Genomic DNA, 17825 nt, shown 5'->3' on the forward strand with positions numbered 1-17825 from the left:
TCACATAGCACTTTCCCAGTATCCCAGAGCAACAGAGTCTGTTTCTCTCCCCCGCCCGCCCCACAAATTTGCATAGTTGTTGTAGAAAAGGCACAGTGTAGGGGCTGTGTATGGGTTTTTCAGCAGGACTAGTCGTGTAACATTAGGCATGTACTTAAGGGTTTGCAGGATCAGGGCCTTTATGTCTGTGGTTTCAGACAAACTATTTTTCACTTACACTGTTCTTGGGATAGGGAGGAGAATAATTTTGAAATGGATATTTATCATAAGGCTTTTTTTGTTGTTGGGTTTTTTTTGTTTACTCTTTTTAATAGGGTGACAGATGAAGTGTTTAACTTCCTGTTGGTGTGGTATTACTGCACATTGACAATAAGGGAAAGCATTCTCATCAGCAATGGCTCAAGGTACCGTATGATATTCCAAAGTAATTAAAAGCACAGGATTCACTTAAAACAAAAAGGCAAACATGGTTTGTTGTTGAAGTCTCAGTGAGGTTGGGATAAAAATCCTGCTGAACAGTCCTTCTTTTTATCTGACCATTTTAAACATCCATTTCCAAACACACACATCCACTTGGGGATGAGAAAAACAAGGCAAGTTATGAAGAAACTGTGCCTTGATCCGTTATACCAGAGTGGTGAATGTGCTTTTATTAATAATCTAGTTTTTAGTGAGTTAATAATAAGCAAGTCTGTCTTTATAGAAATTGAACTGGTAGGATTTCCTGTGAATGCAAAAGATTGACAGTCTAAATATGGTTTAATTTTCTACTTTCCTTTGACTACCTCCCCACGTCTTTAACTCGGTCTAAGGCAGAGGTGGGCAAACTACGGCCCAGGGGCCGCATCCGGCCCTCCAGACATTTTAATGAGACCCTCGAGCTCCCACTAGGGAGCATGGTCCAGGGCTTGCCCTGCTCTGGGCAGCTCATAACGTCAGCTGGGATATGGGGTTGGGGGTTGTCCCGCTCTGTGCGGCTCCCAGAAGCAGTGTCACGTCCCCCTTCGGCTCCTATGTGTAGGGCCAGCCACGGGGCTCTGTATGTTGCCCCCACCCCAAGTACCGTCCCCGCAGCTCCCATTAGCCAGGAACTGTGCCCAATGGGAGCGGCAGGGGCGTAGCCTGCAGCCAGGGCAGCGCGCAGAGCTGCCTGGCCACGCCTCTGCGTAGGAGCCAGAGGGGGGACATGCTGCGGCTTCTGGGAGCTGCTTGAGGTAAGCTGCCCGGAGCATGCGCTCCTGACCCCCGTCTTGAACCCCTACCCCAATCCTGATCCCCCTCCCACCCTCCGAACCCCTTGGTCCCAGACCAGAGCACCTTACTGCACCTCTAACCCCTCATTTCCAACCCCCAATTTCATGAGCATTCATGCCTTGCCATACATTTCCATACCTAGATGTGGCCCTCAGGCCAAAAAGTTTGCCCACCCCTGGTCTAAGGTGATGCTATTGTAAGCATAAGACATAGCTGAAGATCATCTGCATCACTGATTCCATCTCCCTGCAGATGTTAGATGCCTCCCCCATAATTTAATAATGTATACATTCTCTGAGATGACACTTGATCTTAGCCAAAAGCTACACTTGATCTTAGTGAAAAGCCTACAAAAGACTATATTTTTGTAACTTTCCAGAATCCTTGTAATTTTGGAACTGCATTAATATCGCTCACCCTTCTTTTAAAATCACAGTAGAAACTCTGATTCCATACTAAAAAGAATGCAGAGAAGCCTAACTGTGATCTAGATTATGTAATGTGATTTATCTGGTTGCAGAAATAGATAAAGAGCACATTTCCACTTCTTGATAGAGGTCAATATACCATATAGCAAAACATGCATCTAAACTACAAGGGTGGGGGGAATCAGATGTTAAAGTGGATATAATAGGTCAAAATAGTACACACCTGTTAGAAATTAAAAATAAACAAAAGCCCCCCAAATACTATTTCTTTAACCTCATAGTCTAAACTGGTTTTTATCTAATGTTTCCTCTTTTAAAATGTATGCTTTCAATATAAATATTGTAAATTATTTTCAGATTCATTTATAGCTGGAGTTGCTCTTAGGAAGTTTCCAGTGTTGCCAATTCAAGTTACATCATCAACATGAAAACTGCTAATGTTCCCCAAAATATATACTTAGGTGTGACTGTCTGTAGTGCTAGATGGTACTAATAACTGGAACATTACTATAACTGAAAAAATGCATGAAAATTTTTCTGTTTTTTCAATTCAGTTATTTAATGCATATGACAGCACTTTGTGAGTAGCCAGTTTCACTGTTCCCCTTATAGTCAGTCAGTCTCTCTCTGGCTGAAGAGCCTTTTATAAACATTAATGGAGGAGCAGAAAAATCTCTTGAATCTTATTTCAAAGGAATTTAAAAAATAATTTCATAGTATTTAGAGCAGTGAATTAAAAAAACAAAACAGAATCCACTCTCGTCCCCCTCCTAAAAAAACAAAAACAGGTGACAGTCAGTAAATTTGAGATAAATCAAGTTGACAGCATCCTTTCAGTCAAACCATATTAGGGAATAACCTTGCACTTCCAGGGGACGTGACGTCCATGACCCTTCCCCCTCAATGTTCAGATTCCCTAGTCCGGAGTGTAGTTGCATCCTCAGAGTCCTACAATATTCCAAAGAAACATTACTAATAGTGGCTTTGAACTAGGGATGTCCTTCATTCCCCTTCTTATGGCTGGATATATAGCCATTAAAAAACAAACTCACTCCATGAGACATGAAACAACACTCTGCCAGATGACTTTTTGCCTGATTTTGTTGTTTAAGCGTTGTGTATATTCCACAGGACATCTGTAATAAACCAGTGCAAATGCTGAGATGTGCTGTGCTGCATATACTTTTAGCAGTGGTTATACCTAGTGCCATTTCAGGACCTCTTCCCAATGTCCTAGTAGCCAGCCAACTCACATTCCTCAAGTGCCTGGCTAGAAAGGACAATAATTGGGTCACCGTGTTCTTCTCACACCAGTTTTACACTGGTGTCACTCTAACTTCATTATTTCTTATGTACACTGGTGTAAGAGAGACACATTATTGCTTGTGAAGTCAGATCTGATGGCCCCCTGCTGTTTTGCTACTCATCCATTGTAGATTGACCCTCACTAGGGAAAGGGAAAACGCACACAATCTTGATAATGAATAAACATGCGCGCTCGTACGTACACACACACACACACACACACACACACACACACACACACACACACACACACACACACCCCTGCTGCTGTATTAATTAGTTCTCTCTCCAGTTTGGCTTCTTTGGACACTTTGAATAAGCAAAACCACTTTACTTCAACTTCACGTGTGCATCCTTGTCCAATAAACACCACCCTGGGGAACTAAATGGCTTATAAACTCCCTCTTAATTGAACTTAATACATGAGTAAACCAACTAAAATGGTGGTGGTAGAAGACTTGTGTTGACAGCACAGCATACATATAATTAAGCAGTAATAAATGAGGTGCAGAATGTTTACTGGGCTTTAATGACGAACTAGGAGGAGTTTATGTCCAGTTATCTCAATCAGTCACTTTTCCAAAGCCTTGTATTAAAGTCATTTCTCCTGTTACATACTGAAAATGGAGAGGCAGGAAACCTCCATATGGAGTGGTGGTTGAAGGATGCGTGAACAAAACATTTCTGGGGAAACTCATGCCTAATTAGCTAATACAATTGCTTGCAGTCTTCAGAGATGATTCATCTAAATTAATCCGTATTATAGATGAAGCTACAAAACTGAATATAATCACAGGATTGTAGCAACAATTTTTTACAAGTACCAGCGTACTGGCATAAAATTAACAAATGTAGCCACAGTACTGTTTTTTAAAAACCTTCTATTTTGCTTCTAGTTTAATTTCAGGAAAGCAGTTGTCTCTAGACTAGTGGTTTTCAAACTGCAGGTCACGACCCAGTACTGGGTCATGGAATGTAAGGCACTGGGTCGTGGTGGATCTGGTTAGCACCGCTGATGGGGCCCTTTAAAAGTCTAGACTGCAGTGCTGCCTGGCTAAGGTAGGCTAGTCCCTACCTGTTCTGACACTGTGCTGCACCCCGGAAGTGGCCAGCAGCAGGTCTGGCTCCTAGGTGGTGGGGAGTGGGCGTCACGGGGCTCTGCATGCTGCCCCTCCCCTGAGCACCTGCTCTGCACTCCCATTGGCTCGTTCCTGGCCAGTGGGATCTGGTGGTGGTGGGTGTGTGTGTGTGCCTGCGGCGAAAGTCGCGTGGAGCTGCTCGCGTGCCTCCACCTAGGAGCCAGACCTGCTGCTGGCTGCTTCCAAGGCGCAGCGTGGTCTGCGGTGCCAGGACAGACAAGAAGCCTGCCTCAGCACCACCGCTGTGCTGCTGACCAAGAGTCACTTGAGGTAAGACTGGACCCCAACCATGCACCCCAATCTCCTGCCCCAGCCCTGAGCCCCCCAAACCCGGAGCCCTTCCTGCATCCCAAAACGCTCATCCCTGGCCCTAACCCAGAACCCACACCCCCAGTCCAGAGCCCTGACCCTTCTCATCATCCCCGCAGTCCTCACTACTGCACCCCAACCCTCTGCCCCAGCCCTAAGCCCCTCCCATACCCCAGACCCCTCATCCCTAGCTCCATTAGGTCATGGGCACCAATAATTTTCTTCAACTGGGTCACCAGAAAAAAAGTTTGAAACCCACTGCTCTAGACCATTAATGATATCAAATGGCATGTGGTTTACATTAAGAGGTTTAACCATTTAAATATTAGCTGCACATGGTGGTTGAGGGAATGGGGCATCTTTCTAATAAAGAATTTCAGAAAGGGTTTTTTTGGGTAGTTCTTTGTATTTCTGCTTGCATTTTGTCTTAAATTTCAAGAACATAAGGTTGGTGTTCCCTGGTTGGATGGGCAATCACTGGAGGTCTCAGATGTGGATTGTGACTTTTACCTGCCTTTAATTGAAGCAGAGATGTTAAATCTTTACCACAGATCTTTCCTCCCAAAACTGTTTGGCTGTTTAATTCAGAGTTTTAAAACAATCTGAATAAATATTGTTTAACTTCTTTTGAACTAGGTTTCACTTTGATGACATATCTGATGTCATCCTACCAGTTCCCCAGTTGTCTGTAGTCTTCTAGGGAAAATGTCAGACGTGACCTGGATTTCTGCTGTTGGCTTCTGTATTTTTAATTTAAAAAAACAAAAAACCCCAAACCATGTCAGGCCTTTGTTATGCACCGTAAAGAAGCAAACAAGGCACAGCCACAAATCGGCCATAGAAACATGGACGTCTATGAGCAGATTGAATGGGGGATGCAGGAGAAGGGGTCTGATAGGGAGCAGCAGCAGTGCTGTGCGAAAGCGAAGGAATTGTGGCAGGCATACCAGAAAGTCAGGGAGGCCAACAGTCAACTTGATGCTGAGCCACAGATCTACCACTTTTACAAAGAACTGCATGCTGTACTTGGAGGAAACCCCACCAGCATCTTGCACGTCTCCAAGGAGTCTGAGTCATTGGCTCCTGGTGTGAACAGCAAGGAGGAGGAGAAGAGGGAGGATCGGGGACGTGTGACCGTGAGCGGGGAGATTGTTGAGCTGTGCTGTGAGCCAGGACCTGTTTGAGACTCCACGGTCTAGTCAGTCCTAACAGTCAAGTACAGGTGAACCTGATACAAGGGGAAGAACCTTGGGTAAGTGTGTAAATGTATTTCCCATTACAGTGATGGTGCCCCCAACTTAGCAGGACATAGCTATCGACTTTCCTTTCTTTTATTTGTACTAAAAGAGCTAATGGTACAACAGGTCACACCTGCTTTTCATTCCCCTGTGGAGTTAAGCAGGGGACTCCTTATGGAGCAGTTTATGTACCTGGGGTTGTCTCTTGAATTCTCCTGAGAGATCTCAGTGAAACTTCCACTGAGATACTTTTCAGTCTTCTCCGAAAGGTTTCTAGGGATGGCAGCCTTATTTCTTCCTCTGAGGAAGGACTCTTTTCCATGCGATAATTTTGGCAGGCAGCATTTCATAAACAGGTTAGCAGCATACTGGCTCAGGCGACTTTGGAACGCCAGCAGCAACTGTGTTGTCTGTGCCTTTGTTACTCTCAGAAGTGAGAGATCAGCTAAAATCACCACCACCTGTGGAAACTTGTGACAGTGTTCAGTGCCATTGCCAAATACTCAGTTTCATGCAATTCCCACCTCATTTCCCTCAGCCTTGGCCAGCCATACTCACCATGTGAGTGGGGCCATGCACAGGCACTCTGAAGCAGAAGTGTCAGTAAGCATGTCTTGTTTAAAACTTTAGGAGAGCAAGGGAAGGGAGTTCTGAACTTTAACTTTTGCTTTCTGTTGTACTGTTTCAGTATAGTCACCTCTGTCTGTTTTATCTGCAGCTGCTTAAGGGCAGAAGGAGGAATAGAGAACCCAGGATGACAATTTCAGTGAGATTCTGGAAGCTAGAGCTGCGTCAGACCGTGAACAGAGGCCTGGAGGATGAATATTGCAGACACTAGTGAGAAACACCAGGACATAATGGAGCATCTCCGACAGCAAACACAGATGCTGCAGACACTAGTGGACCTACAGGGTCCACAATCCCAGGTTAATCTCCCTTTGCAGTCCATGGAGAACTCCAGTATAGCAACTCCCTACGCCCCGTCAACATTCTACGTGGCATCAGGGACGCATCCCTAGCCCTCCACACGGGAGACATCGTGGACCAACACAACTTCAGCTATAGTTGCTGTATGTATAGCGAACATCGACATGAATGTTCCATCCCATTCTTTATGCTCTGTTTCATAAATGTATTAAGGTTGTAATATATTTGCTTTTAAATTTCTCAGATCTTTTTCTGAAGTGTTGTTACTTAATAAAATTATTATTATTTGGAAAATAATTCCTGGAGAATGGCTGGCAGTACTGAAAGCACCCACTTATTGTGATTGTACGCTTTGTCATTGATCCTATGAGCTACTTCAAACAGTGTAATAATCATAAATGTACAGCATGATCCACAAAAGTAATCGGTGTGCATCTATGAATACAACACTGATAATGCACCAAGTGCCACACCGTTCTTAACAGGTTCTTGAACTTCAGGGCAAGGCAGAGCACAGTACACCACAACACATTATTGTGACTCTTGTTAAGTGCTCTTTCAAAGCCTCCCTGAGCTGTGTAGCTCCATGTTGAGCTTTTTTGATAGCCTTGTATCTGGCTGTTCAAATTCAGACATCATTCAGGACACAGCGGGCAGCTGTAACCATTGTGATATTTTTCTCACTGAGATTCAATCTTGTAAGTAAACAACACCAGCATCACTTCAGTCTACCAAAAGCACATTTGGCTGTCATTTTGCGCCTGCTTGAGCCAGTAGTTGAATCTTTCCTTCGTGTTGTCGAGGTGTATGGTGTACGGCTTCATGAGCTAGGGGAGTAAGCGGTAGGCTGAGACCCCCAGGATCACTGTTGGCATTTCAGCATCAGCAAAGGTGATCCGCCGGTGGGGAAAGTCCCTGCCTGTAGCTTAGCGGTGCAAACATCATGTGCCTTTCCTGATCAGCCAACACTGATGTCAGTGAAGTGTCCCCAGTGATCCATAAGAGCTTGCATAACCACAGAAAAAGGGGTTGTGGCAAAGGGGTGTGGTGCCAGAATGGGGATATGCATGCTGTCTATTGCTCCACCACAGTTCGGGAACCTCATTGCTGAAAATCCATTCATTTTTGTCCTGCATGTTGCCAAGAGTCACAGTCACGTGTAGCAGAAGTCTATTAATGGCCCTTCACACTTGCATGACTTCCCCTCCCCAGAGTGGATTTTCCGACTCCAAAATGATTTCTCACAGCAGCAATCCAGCGTTGCACGTTTCTATAGTGTGATCACCACTTGGTTTTCCATTGTCAGTGCAATTCTCATTTGTGGTGTCCCTGCATTGGAGGGCTGGGCTGAGCTCAGCGCACAGATCCAGGAATGTGCTCTTGTGCTTCCGAAAGTTTTGAAGCCACTGCTCATCATCCCAAATCTTCATAATGGTGTGATTCCACCATTTAGTACTTATTCTTTGGGCCCAGAAGCGGTGCTCCACCATTTACACCTGTTCTGTGAATGCCACCAACAATCTTGAATTGGTTCTTACTGTATCTCACAGCAATCTGACGTCCAGGACTTTGTCCTGTTCCTCGCAGTGGTTCTTGTCGTTCTGCAAATACTGGAGGATTGTGCTGCTTGTGTTTGCAGTGCTCATGACGAGTGCAGAGCTGTGCAGGCTCCATGCTTCTGTCACACGTGGTGGACAGCAATAAGTCCTGTGTGTGTTTGTGAGACTTTCAAAAGTGGTACAAATTATGTGATAGTGATGATGTGGGGTGGAGAAAGTTGGATCCTGGGAAGTTGACCTCTTGCTTACAGTCTCCTGTGTAACTTGTTTCTGCCCCACCATGCATTGCCAAAACTTCCCAAAAGACAGTGCGATGGATGGTGGTGAGTTGCATGCTGGGATACTTATTCATGGTGCACTGTGCCGTGCATTGACACAAGCACTCCTGGTGAGTACTTGCAGCGCCAGTGCAAGGTGCCAAGTATGCATGTGTAATAGCCATGTAGACCACTGTAACTTTTGTCAGCAAAGTGTAGTGTAGCTATGCCCTCTCTCTCACTCACCTGAGTTCCCTTAGTGTGTTGCTGATGCAACTTGTGCAATATCAGTTAGAAAATAAGGGGTGTGTGTGTGTTCTGCCTCTGAATATCACATCCCTTTCCTGCGTGTGTGGGTTCAGCAGAATACCACTCCATTTCCTGCTGCACACAGTCACTTCTGTCACATCCTCTAAAATAAAGTAGCTTGCAGGCCTAAGGCGTGCATGGATGTTGCTGGTTAGGCAGGTGGTGCCCAGAAGAGGGCATTCATTCTCTCTCTCTCTCTCTCTCTCTCTCTCTCTAGGCTGGTGGGGGTGTGAGAGAGAGACAGAGGTAATGGTGCTTACTCAGACTTCAAATGACTCTCTGCTATTATTACATAATTAAAATGTGGGGTGGGGTTCAGTCACCTCTGAGAGCATCACCGACAAAATATATCCATTATGTATGCTGAGGAAAATGGAGAGGCCAATGGTCTGAACCCAGAATTGAGAGCGATTGGAATGTTGTTCCTGATGGGATCTGGTTGGGGAGGATAAGTCTGCTGCTCACTGGTGGTGTTTTTTTTTTTTTTTTTGTTTTTTTTTGTTTTTTTTTTGTTTTTTTTTTGGTGACTGAGAATGAATGGGAACTGTGGGCTTTCTTGGTATTTCTTGCAATTTTGTTGACAGTTACAGTTGTGAACTGTAAAGATAAAACAATGGCTGCTTTTGCCTCCCAGTAACACTGAATAGACTATGTATTTAATCTCACAGTGGTAGATTGTTTTGACTCAAGACTGTGTGATGTTCCTGTTTTTTTTTTTTTTCCAAACCTCATTTATTTTATACTGATTGATTTTCATCCTAGCTCAAGAAATGGTTTGTACTGACCTGACCAGACTATTTTAGCACATTCTGCTCAGATTGATAACTTTCTTCAGTTTATGCCAGTCACATTCCATCTCAATATTGAAAGACTGGTTTTATATTTAGGGTGCATATTTGTGACTTTCCTGCCCACTCTCCTTCTTAATTAACTGTGTTTTGTTTTTTCTTTTCTTTTCTTTTAAGGATTAAGGGCTGGTGGGTGTCTCATCATTATGTCTCCACATTTCTATCTGGAGTAATGTTAACATGGTAAGTTCTCTGCTGACAGATTTTCATAAACGATTTTAAACCCCCCTTAGATGCACCTAAAGTGACCTGGTATAAACGTGTCTTCCCAGGTACTTGCTGTAGCTTTGTGCCTTATGTTTTCTCTGGTGTGACATTTGGAATGTTTAATATAGAACTACTGGAGAGTTCAGTTACAGCTCCATTAAAACAACAGCTCAGTAGCTGTAATGGGGACAGCAAAATGTCTGAATCTCCCTGATTTGTGCTCTATATAAAGAGCTAAGAAATTTATATTAAAGAACAAGCAGATAAATCTCTCTCTATATAGACAATAAATGACATGAATTATATTCAATACATTTTTGGTTTTTTTTTACTTGTTTATAATCTGGGTTCAGCAAAATGAAAGTAACATTCAAACTTGTGGTTTTGTTTTGGGTTTAATTTTTATCTCCTAGTTAGGGTGATTGTGTGCAAACAATTTGAATGTTTTGTGTAATTTAACAAAACCTTGATTAAAATAGTCTCATTTACAATCTTTTTGTATATGTGTTTAATAAAAAAAAATACTTTCATTTCAGTCACTATTTAACTTCTTTATTAAAACCACAGGAACAGAAATAGTTTTTATTAAAACAATAAAAAAATTACTTCTCCCGTCAAGTGCACACACCTATTTTGATTTGGCTTTTTTGCAAATATTGCTTAATGATTTGATCACTGGCTATAGAATATTCCATTTAATTAACAAGAAAAGGCAACATTCCCAGTTAGAGAAAAGAACCCAGGGAAACCCAATGAGATAAATTGCCTGCAACCCAGAGTTGTTGTGATTTAGACATTTACTGACATCATAAACTTTGCCATATGCTTTGGTACAAGCTGAGATCTGCAGCCTAGTGGGCCACACTGGATAACAAGAATAACTGCTTTATGTCATTCACTGATGGCATCAGACTTGACTGAAAAAAGGAGAAGGAACTTTATATTAGTTTTTGTGTTTTCTTATTAAACCAAAAGTCTGAATCTTTCTTTTTTTATTTTTATCCCCCCTTTCTATCAGGCCGGATGGACTCATGTACCAAATGTTTCGCAATCAATTTTTAGCATTTTCAATTTTTCAGAGTAAGTATATCTTACCTTGTTAGTTCTTGAATGAAATATGGATTCTCTGCACTTCTGCTGCTTAAATACTGAGGTTCCTAGAGGATCATTAGTATTAAACTAAGGGCTTGTCTACAGTTGAAACACTTCAGGGGCACTGTTATAGTGCTTCATTATAGATACTACCTGTGCCACCGAGAGGCAGTAGCTATGCTGATAGCGCTAGGTCAGTTGCATGGGAGGCAAGTTTGTAGAAATTTTGGTGGTGCCCAGAACCCACCCCTCAAACTCCACTTCCACCTCCACCTGCCTAAGGCTCTGGGCGGGTTTTCAGGGGGGAGGTCTGGCGTGCAGGTCCTGGGCTGGGGATTAGGGTGCAGGAGGGGTGCAGGCTTTGGGAAGGAGTTTGGGTGCTGGGTGCAGGCTCCGGGCTGGGGCAGGGGGTGGGTGTGCAGGAGGGGGTGAGGGCTGCAGGCTTTGGGACGGAGTTTGGGTGCAGGCTCTGGGCTGGTGGTGGGGGTGTAGGAAGGGGGAGGTGGTGCACGCTGGGGCAGAGGCTCAGGCTGCAGGGGAATGAGGGTTGGGGCTGAGGAGGGGTTCGTGCTGCGGGGAGGGCTCTGGCTGGGGATGAGGATTAGGGTGCAGGGGGATGAGGGCTCTGGCTGGGGATGAGGGGTTTGGGGCGTTGGAGAGGCTCAGGGCTAGGGCAGAAGAACAGGGTAAGGGCAGCCTGCCCTGCCATTAGTGGATGGCAGGCGCTAGGACCTTGTGGCAGCAGACAGCAGTTCTGCAGCCATTCTCTGGCAGCATGAGCAGAGCAGGCAGGGACACGGCGGAGGGGGGACGCAGGGGGAGGGGTGGAAGGCGGAGACCGGGACCTGCTCCAGGCAGGGACGTGGCGGGGCGGTGGGGGGAGACCCGCGGGGGCCAGGACCCAATCCAGGCAGGGCCGGGGGAGAGACCTAGCTCCAAATATTGCTGGAGCAGGGTACCCGGCCCTGAATATTCCTGGAGCCCGGGCACGTCGAGCCCATATAACCCGCCGCCTGTGGTCAGTTGAAGAATTCTTCTATTTAATCGGGGCAGGGGGAGTGGGGTGTTAGACCAGCTTAACTACATGGCTCAGGGGTATGGATTTTTCACACCTCTGAGCCATGTAGGTGGGTCGACCTAACTTTTTAGTGTGGACCAGGCCTAAGTTAGCTGATAGCAATGAATTAACTCTTCTTACTGTTCATGTTAGAGTTGCCAGTGCAACATGATTTTGTTTTCTCTCGCCCAGTTCCGACTAAAATGAATAATTCCTTTGGTTTCCAGGCTGTGTGCAGTTCCTACAATATTATTATCAAAGTGGCTGCCTTTACAGACTCTGTGCATTAGGGAAAAGAAACCACTTGGATCTTACAGTAGGTGGGTGTTTTTGTAACCCCTAACTTAGCTTTACAAAAACCGTTTAAGTTACATTCAGCAGCTAATTGACTTAAAGTTTTAAATGTGATTTCTCAAAAACTCTGTGGAAGTGAAAAAAGGCTATCTCAAAGCCTTCCTAGCATCATTCCACTATCCTGCCCAGCTCATTTTGGGTATGTAGGTGTAGCAACAGGAGACTAAAACTAAATGATTTATGACCCTTTCCTTATGTTGGACAAAAAGGATAGTATTAACTGATATATTGAAGGCTTTGTAATCTTAAATGTAAAAATTACATCTTTGTCATTTGTCTTCTTATATAGAGCCATAGGCATCCAGGGTGGTTTACATAAAATGCAGAGCTCCTTGTCCTGAACATCTTATCTGAAGAAGACATAGGCCTGGTCTACACTACGCGTTTAAACTGATTTTAGCAGCGTTAAACCGATTTAACGGCTCACCCGTCCACACTACGAGGCCCTTTATATTGGTATAAAGGGCTCTTTAAATTGGTTTCTGTACTCCTCCCCAACGAGAGGAGTAGCACTGAAATCGGTATTACCATATTGGATTAGGGTTAGTGTGGCCGCAAATCGACGGTATTGGCCTCTGGGTGGTATCCCACAGTGCTCCACTGTGACTGCTCTGGACAGCCATCTGAACTCAGATGCAGTGGCCAAGTAAACAGCAAAAGCCCCGTGAACTTTTGAATTACTTTTCTTGTTTGCCCAGCGTGGAGCTCTGATTAGCACGGGTGGCGATGCAGTCCCAAATCCAAAAAGAGCTCCAGCATGGGCCGTACGGGAGATACTAGATCTGATCGCTGTATGGGGAGACAAATCTGTTCTATCACAGCTCTGTTCCAGAAGACGAAATGCCAAAGCGTTTGAAAAAAATCTCCAGGCTACACAGTGCTGCGTGACAAGCGTAACGGAAAGCCAAAGAATCAAATGGACGCTCATGGAGGGAGGGAGGGGGTACTGAGGACTCTAGCTATCCCACAGTCCACAGCAGTTTCCAAAAAGTATTTGCATTCTTGGCTGAGCTCCCAGTGCCTGTCGGTTCAAACACATTGTCTGGTGTGGTTCAGGGTATAGCTCGTCAATTTACTCCCTCCCCACCACCACGTGAAAGAAAAGGGAAAGAAATTGTTTCTTGACTTTTTTCAATGTCACCCTATGTCTACTGAATGCTGGTGGTAGACGCGATGCTGCAGCACTGAAGAGCAGTATCTGCTCTTCTCCGCTCCCCGGTGGCAGACGGTATAATACGACTGCTATCCGTCGTCACCATCAGCCCGTGAGTGCTCCTGGCTGGCCTCAGGTGAGGCTGGCTGGGGACGCCTGGGTAAAAATAGGAATGATTCCTGGTCATTCCCAGTAGATGGGACAGAATGGCTGGTAACCGTCCTCATCATAGCAACTGGGGGCTGAGCTCCATCAGCCCCCTCCCTTTCATGTGTAAAGAAAAGATTCTGTACTGCCTGGACTATAATAGCAGCGGCATGCTGGGCTTCTCTCCCCCGCACCATTTAATGTCTTGCCTGGACTGTCATAGCAGCGGGAGGCTGCCTCCCCCTCATTTTATCTCACTAACAAGTCACTGTTTCTTATTCCTGCATTCTTTATAACTTCATGACACATGGGGGGGACACTGCCACGGTAGCCCAGGAAGGTTGGGGGAGGAGGGAAGCAACGGGTGGGGTTGTTGCAGGGGCACCCCCTGTGAATGGCATGCAGCTCATCATTTCTGCGGGATCTGACACGGAGCAGCTGTGCTCTCTGATACACTGGTTCTCTAGTACACTTGCCCCATATTCTAGGCAGGACTTACTCTATTTTTAGAAACCATAAAGGAGGGATTGACTCGGGGAGTCATTCCCATTTTTGCCTTTGCACCTCCGGCCGACCTCAGCCACGGGCACACATGATAGCAGCAGATGGTACAGAACGACTGATAACTGTCTCTGCTATCATGCAAAAGCAAACGAATGCTGCTGTGTAGCGCTGCAGTAACGCCTCTGTCAGCGGCATCCAGTACACATAGGGTGACAGTTTAAAAAAAAAAAAAAAAAAAAGGCTGAACGGGCTCCAGGGTTGCCGTGCTATGGCATCTGCCAGGGCAATCCAGGGAAAAAGGGCGCGAAATGATTTTCTGCCCTTGTTTTCCCGGAGGAGGGAATGAGTGACGACATTTACCCAGAACCACCCGCGACAATGATTTTTGCCCCATCAGGCACTGGGATCTCAACCCAGAATTCCAATGGGCAGGGGAGACTGTGGAAACTATGGGATAGCTACGGAATAGCTACCCACAATGCAACACTCCGGAAATCGACGCTAGCCTCGGACCATGGACGCACACCGCCGAATTAATGTGCTTAATGTGGCCGCGTGCACTCGACTTTATACAATCTGTTTTACAAAACCTGTTTATGTAAAATCGGACTAATCCCGTAGTGTAGACATACCCATAGAAAGTAAAAACAGATGATGGTGCAGGAGAGTGGTGGGGCCTGTAGGTACTAATTTATTTGTGTCTCCTGTTGTTCTGGTTTTACAGAAGGATTTCAGTCTTGGATGTGGCGAGGGCTGACCTTCCTTCTTCCCTTCCTGTTCTTCGGGCATGTAAGTTGGAGAACCTGGCTCCTGCACTGATTTGTTTTATTTGAACACAAAGACCAGGGATTTTCAGAGTTCTTAGTGCTGTAATTGTTGCAAAATGCAAAATTGCCTCTTGGATCACATAGTGCATATGGTAACTGTGTTCCAGAGCTGGGAATTGAATATCCCTTTTAGAAAGAAGTTAAGAAATGGTTGAAAGTAGGAAGACTAGTGTGACACAGATTATTCCAGAAATCTGTAGTCACTGGATTTTGCTTTCTTTTCATGAAAATACATCTGGTTGTGTTTTCCATATGAGATCATGAAGAAGACTTTCAACCTTTGTAATTAGAGGCGTTCGCCACTGGAGTTCTTCTGTTTGGTTACCTGGCACCCCCCTCTTTTTCTTTTAGTGATTGCATATGTCCCTTATGCTGTGTAGATGTATGCATGTCTCATGCATCAGTGCCAGAGAGTTTTCCTAGTGGTTACCTTAGAGGCAGCCCCACATGTCCACTGGCTTCCTCATGCCCTGAGCCCAGGGGGTAAATCACAACTCACCCCACCCATCCTTTTGTTCTTCTTACCTTCTGAGGCTGGTAGTCGGAGGTCTCCTGGGCTTTACAGCCTCATTCCCCTCTGAACAGTTACTTAGGCCTGATCTACACTGGTGTGGGGCAGGGGATCAACGTAAGATATGTCGACTTCAGCTACACTATTCTTGTAGCTGAAGTCGATGTATCTTAGTTCGACTTACCTTGCGTCCTCACGGCGCGGGGTTGATTGCCGCGGCTCCCCCGTTGACTTTGCTTCCACCTCTCGCCGAGCTGGAGTTCAGTAGTCAACGGGAGAGCGATCAGGGATCGATTTATCGCGTCTACACTACACGCGATAAATCGATCCCCTATGGATCAATGGCTACCTGCTGATCTGGCAGGTAGTGTAGATGTACCCTTCTAGTTAGCTTTTTTTTTTTTTTTCATTTAGCGGTACTCACTGTTTTTAGTCTTTGGACATCCTTTTTCTTTTTAGCTTTTTAATTTTCTTTGGCTACAGCAGGACTCTGGGCCTTGCCCAGTACTGTGAGAACTTATGTCAAGGTCTCCAGGTTTTAAGCCCTGCTTCCACTGCCATGAACCAATGCCTATTAGTGACCTGAGGACTTGCTATTTAAAATGCTTGGGTGAGGGTCACATTAGAGACAGGTGTCTGATCTTCTGTGGCTTCCAATCCAGAACAAGAAGCAGAGAGAAGAGAGCCTTAGCTAACTTATCATGGCTCTTTGCCTGGCATCAGGGAACCCCCTCATTTGGCACAAGGGAGCTTATTGACCTCCTCCTGTAGGAGTGCTTCTGTGGTCTCTCCAGCAGACGGACTACAGGAGATCCCCTTCACCAGGGCCATCATTTTCAAGGCGCAAGACCGCAGACCACTCCCATCCTTTGAAGCATAAGAACGCACTGACTTCTTTGAAGTCCTGGTACGGGTCTCCTCTGGAGTGGAAGGCCACTCTGGTACCTATGATATAGTGCGTGCCCTTCAGCTTGCCATTTCTTGTACTAGCTCGCAGTACCTCTCACAGGGCTGAGCTGTTGGCCATCTCAATAGTCCAGGGGTGCATACAGGAGTCATCTCATGACTGATGGCAGTAGATGAGTCGTCACTGCTTATGGTGGGGCAGCTGTCCATTTCAGTGCCATTCTTCCATTGCCACTGATTCAGGGCAAAGATCGTCTTCTGGCACCATCACAAGTGTGGTGGCCATCAGCACCAACGTCAGGGTCTGTTACGTCCCCATCGGTCTCAGGCCAGGTACTGCACTCATTGGCGTTCTCAGTAGGCCCAGGATACGGCACCTTCACCTCATCTCATGGTACCACTGTCTAGGAAGCCTTCAATGCTGCCACTGGTTCTGCAGTCTTGACATAGATCCTGGACTCTGAGGACTCCTCCTGGTACCACACCACCTAGGATTTGGGAGTATTTTTACTCATAGTCAAAGTCAGGTTTCCCACTTCAAAGAGTCCAGGGCCACCTCCTGCTCTCACAGAAATTGCTCTGTCAAGGGCAGATCAAGGGATAGGGAACCCTGACCTAGGCATAACTGGCTTCTGATACTGTCAGCCACCTCACTGGCCATATTGGATGCCTTGGGGAATGCCACCAGCATTGAACATCTCTGCTTCTTCATAGAAGCAGATCGTCAAGAAGGGAGGCTTCCCACCTGATACCAAGGGACCACTAATGGTTGGTGCAAAACAGCCTCCAGACACAGAATGGCTGGACCTTCCCCAACCAGCCTTGTGCCAGCAGTTTGCCTCAGCAGTGCACGATCAGCCCTGGGAGGGTTCTGCCTTGCCTCCTCTGAATATGTCATCCTCATCGCCGGACGACGTGCTCCCACCAGAAGCTTCCTCCTTAGTTCTGGGTGACTATTAAGTTACTGAAAAGAATGGACACATCTCTTGGCATTCAGTGGAGCTGGCGGAGGAGAATCCTCACAAGCTGATAGATGTTTTGCACCCAGCTGCTTCAGCCTTTCCTGTACATGAGATGATAATGCAGACCATCAAGTCTCTGTGCACTAGAGCACAAATACCAGGTTTATTCACACCCTTCACCATGCTCATTGGTGGTGGCCATGGTAAATGAAAGGCACTGTCAAGGTCAAGCTAAGGCTATGCCCCCTGTTTGCCCTCTGTTCGCCTCCCCCCAGAGAAGGATGCAAAGCAGTTAAACCTTTTAGGGAGAGAGGTTTATTCAAGGTGTATGTGGGGGTGGAGGTTACATCTTCATATTGCTGACCACCAGGCCCTCTTGGCCTGGTGTAACTATTCAGATTGGAAGGCAGTGTCTCAGTTCTTGAACAAATTGCCTGAAAACTGTAAGGAACAGTTTCAGTCCCTCTTAGTGACAGGTCACCTGGCTTCTTGATCAGCTGTGCAGTTTTTCAGTCTCCCTGAATCCACTTTT

General features: G+C 45.8%; 1 protein-coding gene across 1 annotated transcript in view; it reads left to right on the forward strand.

The window, feature by feature from the left end:
• Positions 1 to 17825, forward strand: part of TMEM120B (transmembrane protein 120B) — a 41145-nt gene that overhangs the window by 19575 nt on the left and 3745 nt on the right. Inside the window, exons 6-10 of the mRNA XM_050923951.1 lie at positions 315 to 404; positions 9691 to 9756; positions 10799 to 10860; positions 12157 to 12249; positions 14812 to 14876. Coding sequence (XP_050779908.1) covers positions 315 to 404; positions 9691 to 9756; positions 10799 to 10860; positions 12157 to 12249; positions 14812 to 14876 — 376 coding nt within the window. The remainder of the gene's footprint in view (positions 1 to 314; positions 405 to 9690; positions 9757 to 10798; positions 10861 to 12156; positions 12250 to 14811; positions 14877 to 17825) is intronic.

The sequence above is a fragment of the Gopherus flavomarginatus genome, chromosome 15 (genome assembly GCF_025201925.1).
Source record: "Gopherus flavomarginatus isolate rGopFla2 chromosome 15, rGopFla2.mat.asm, whole genome shotgun sequence".
Lineage (NCBI taxonomy): Eukaryota > Metazoa > Chordata > Testudines > Testudinidae > Gopherus > Gopherus flavomarginatus.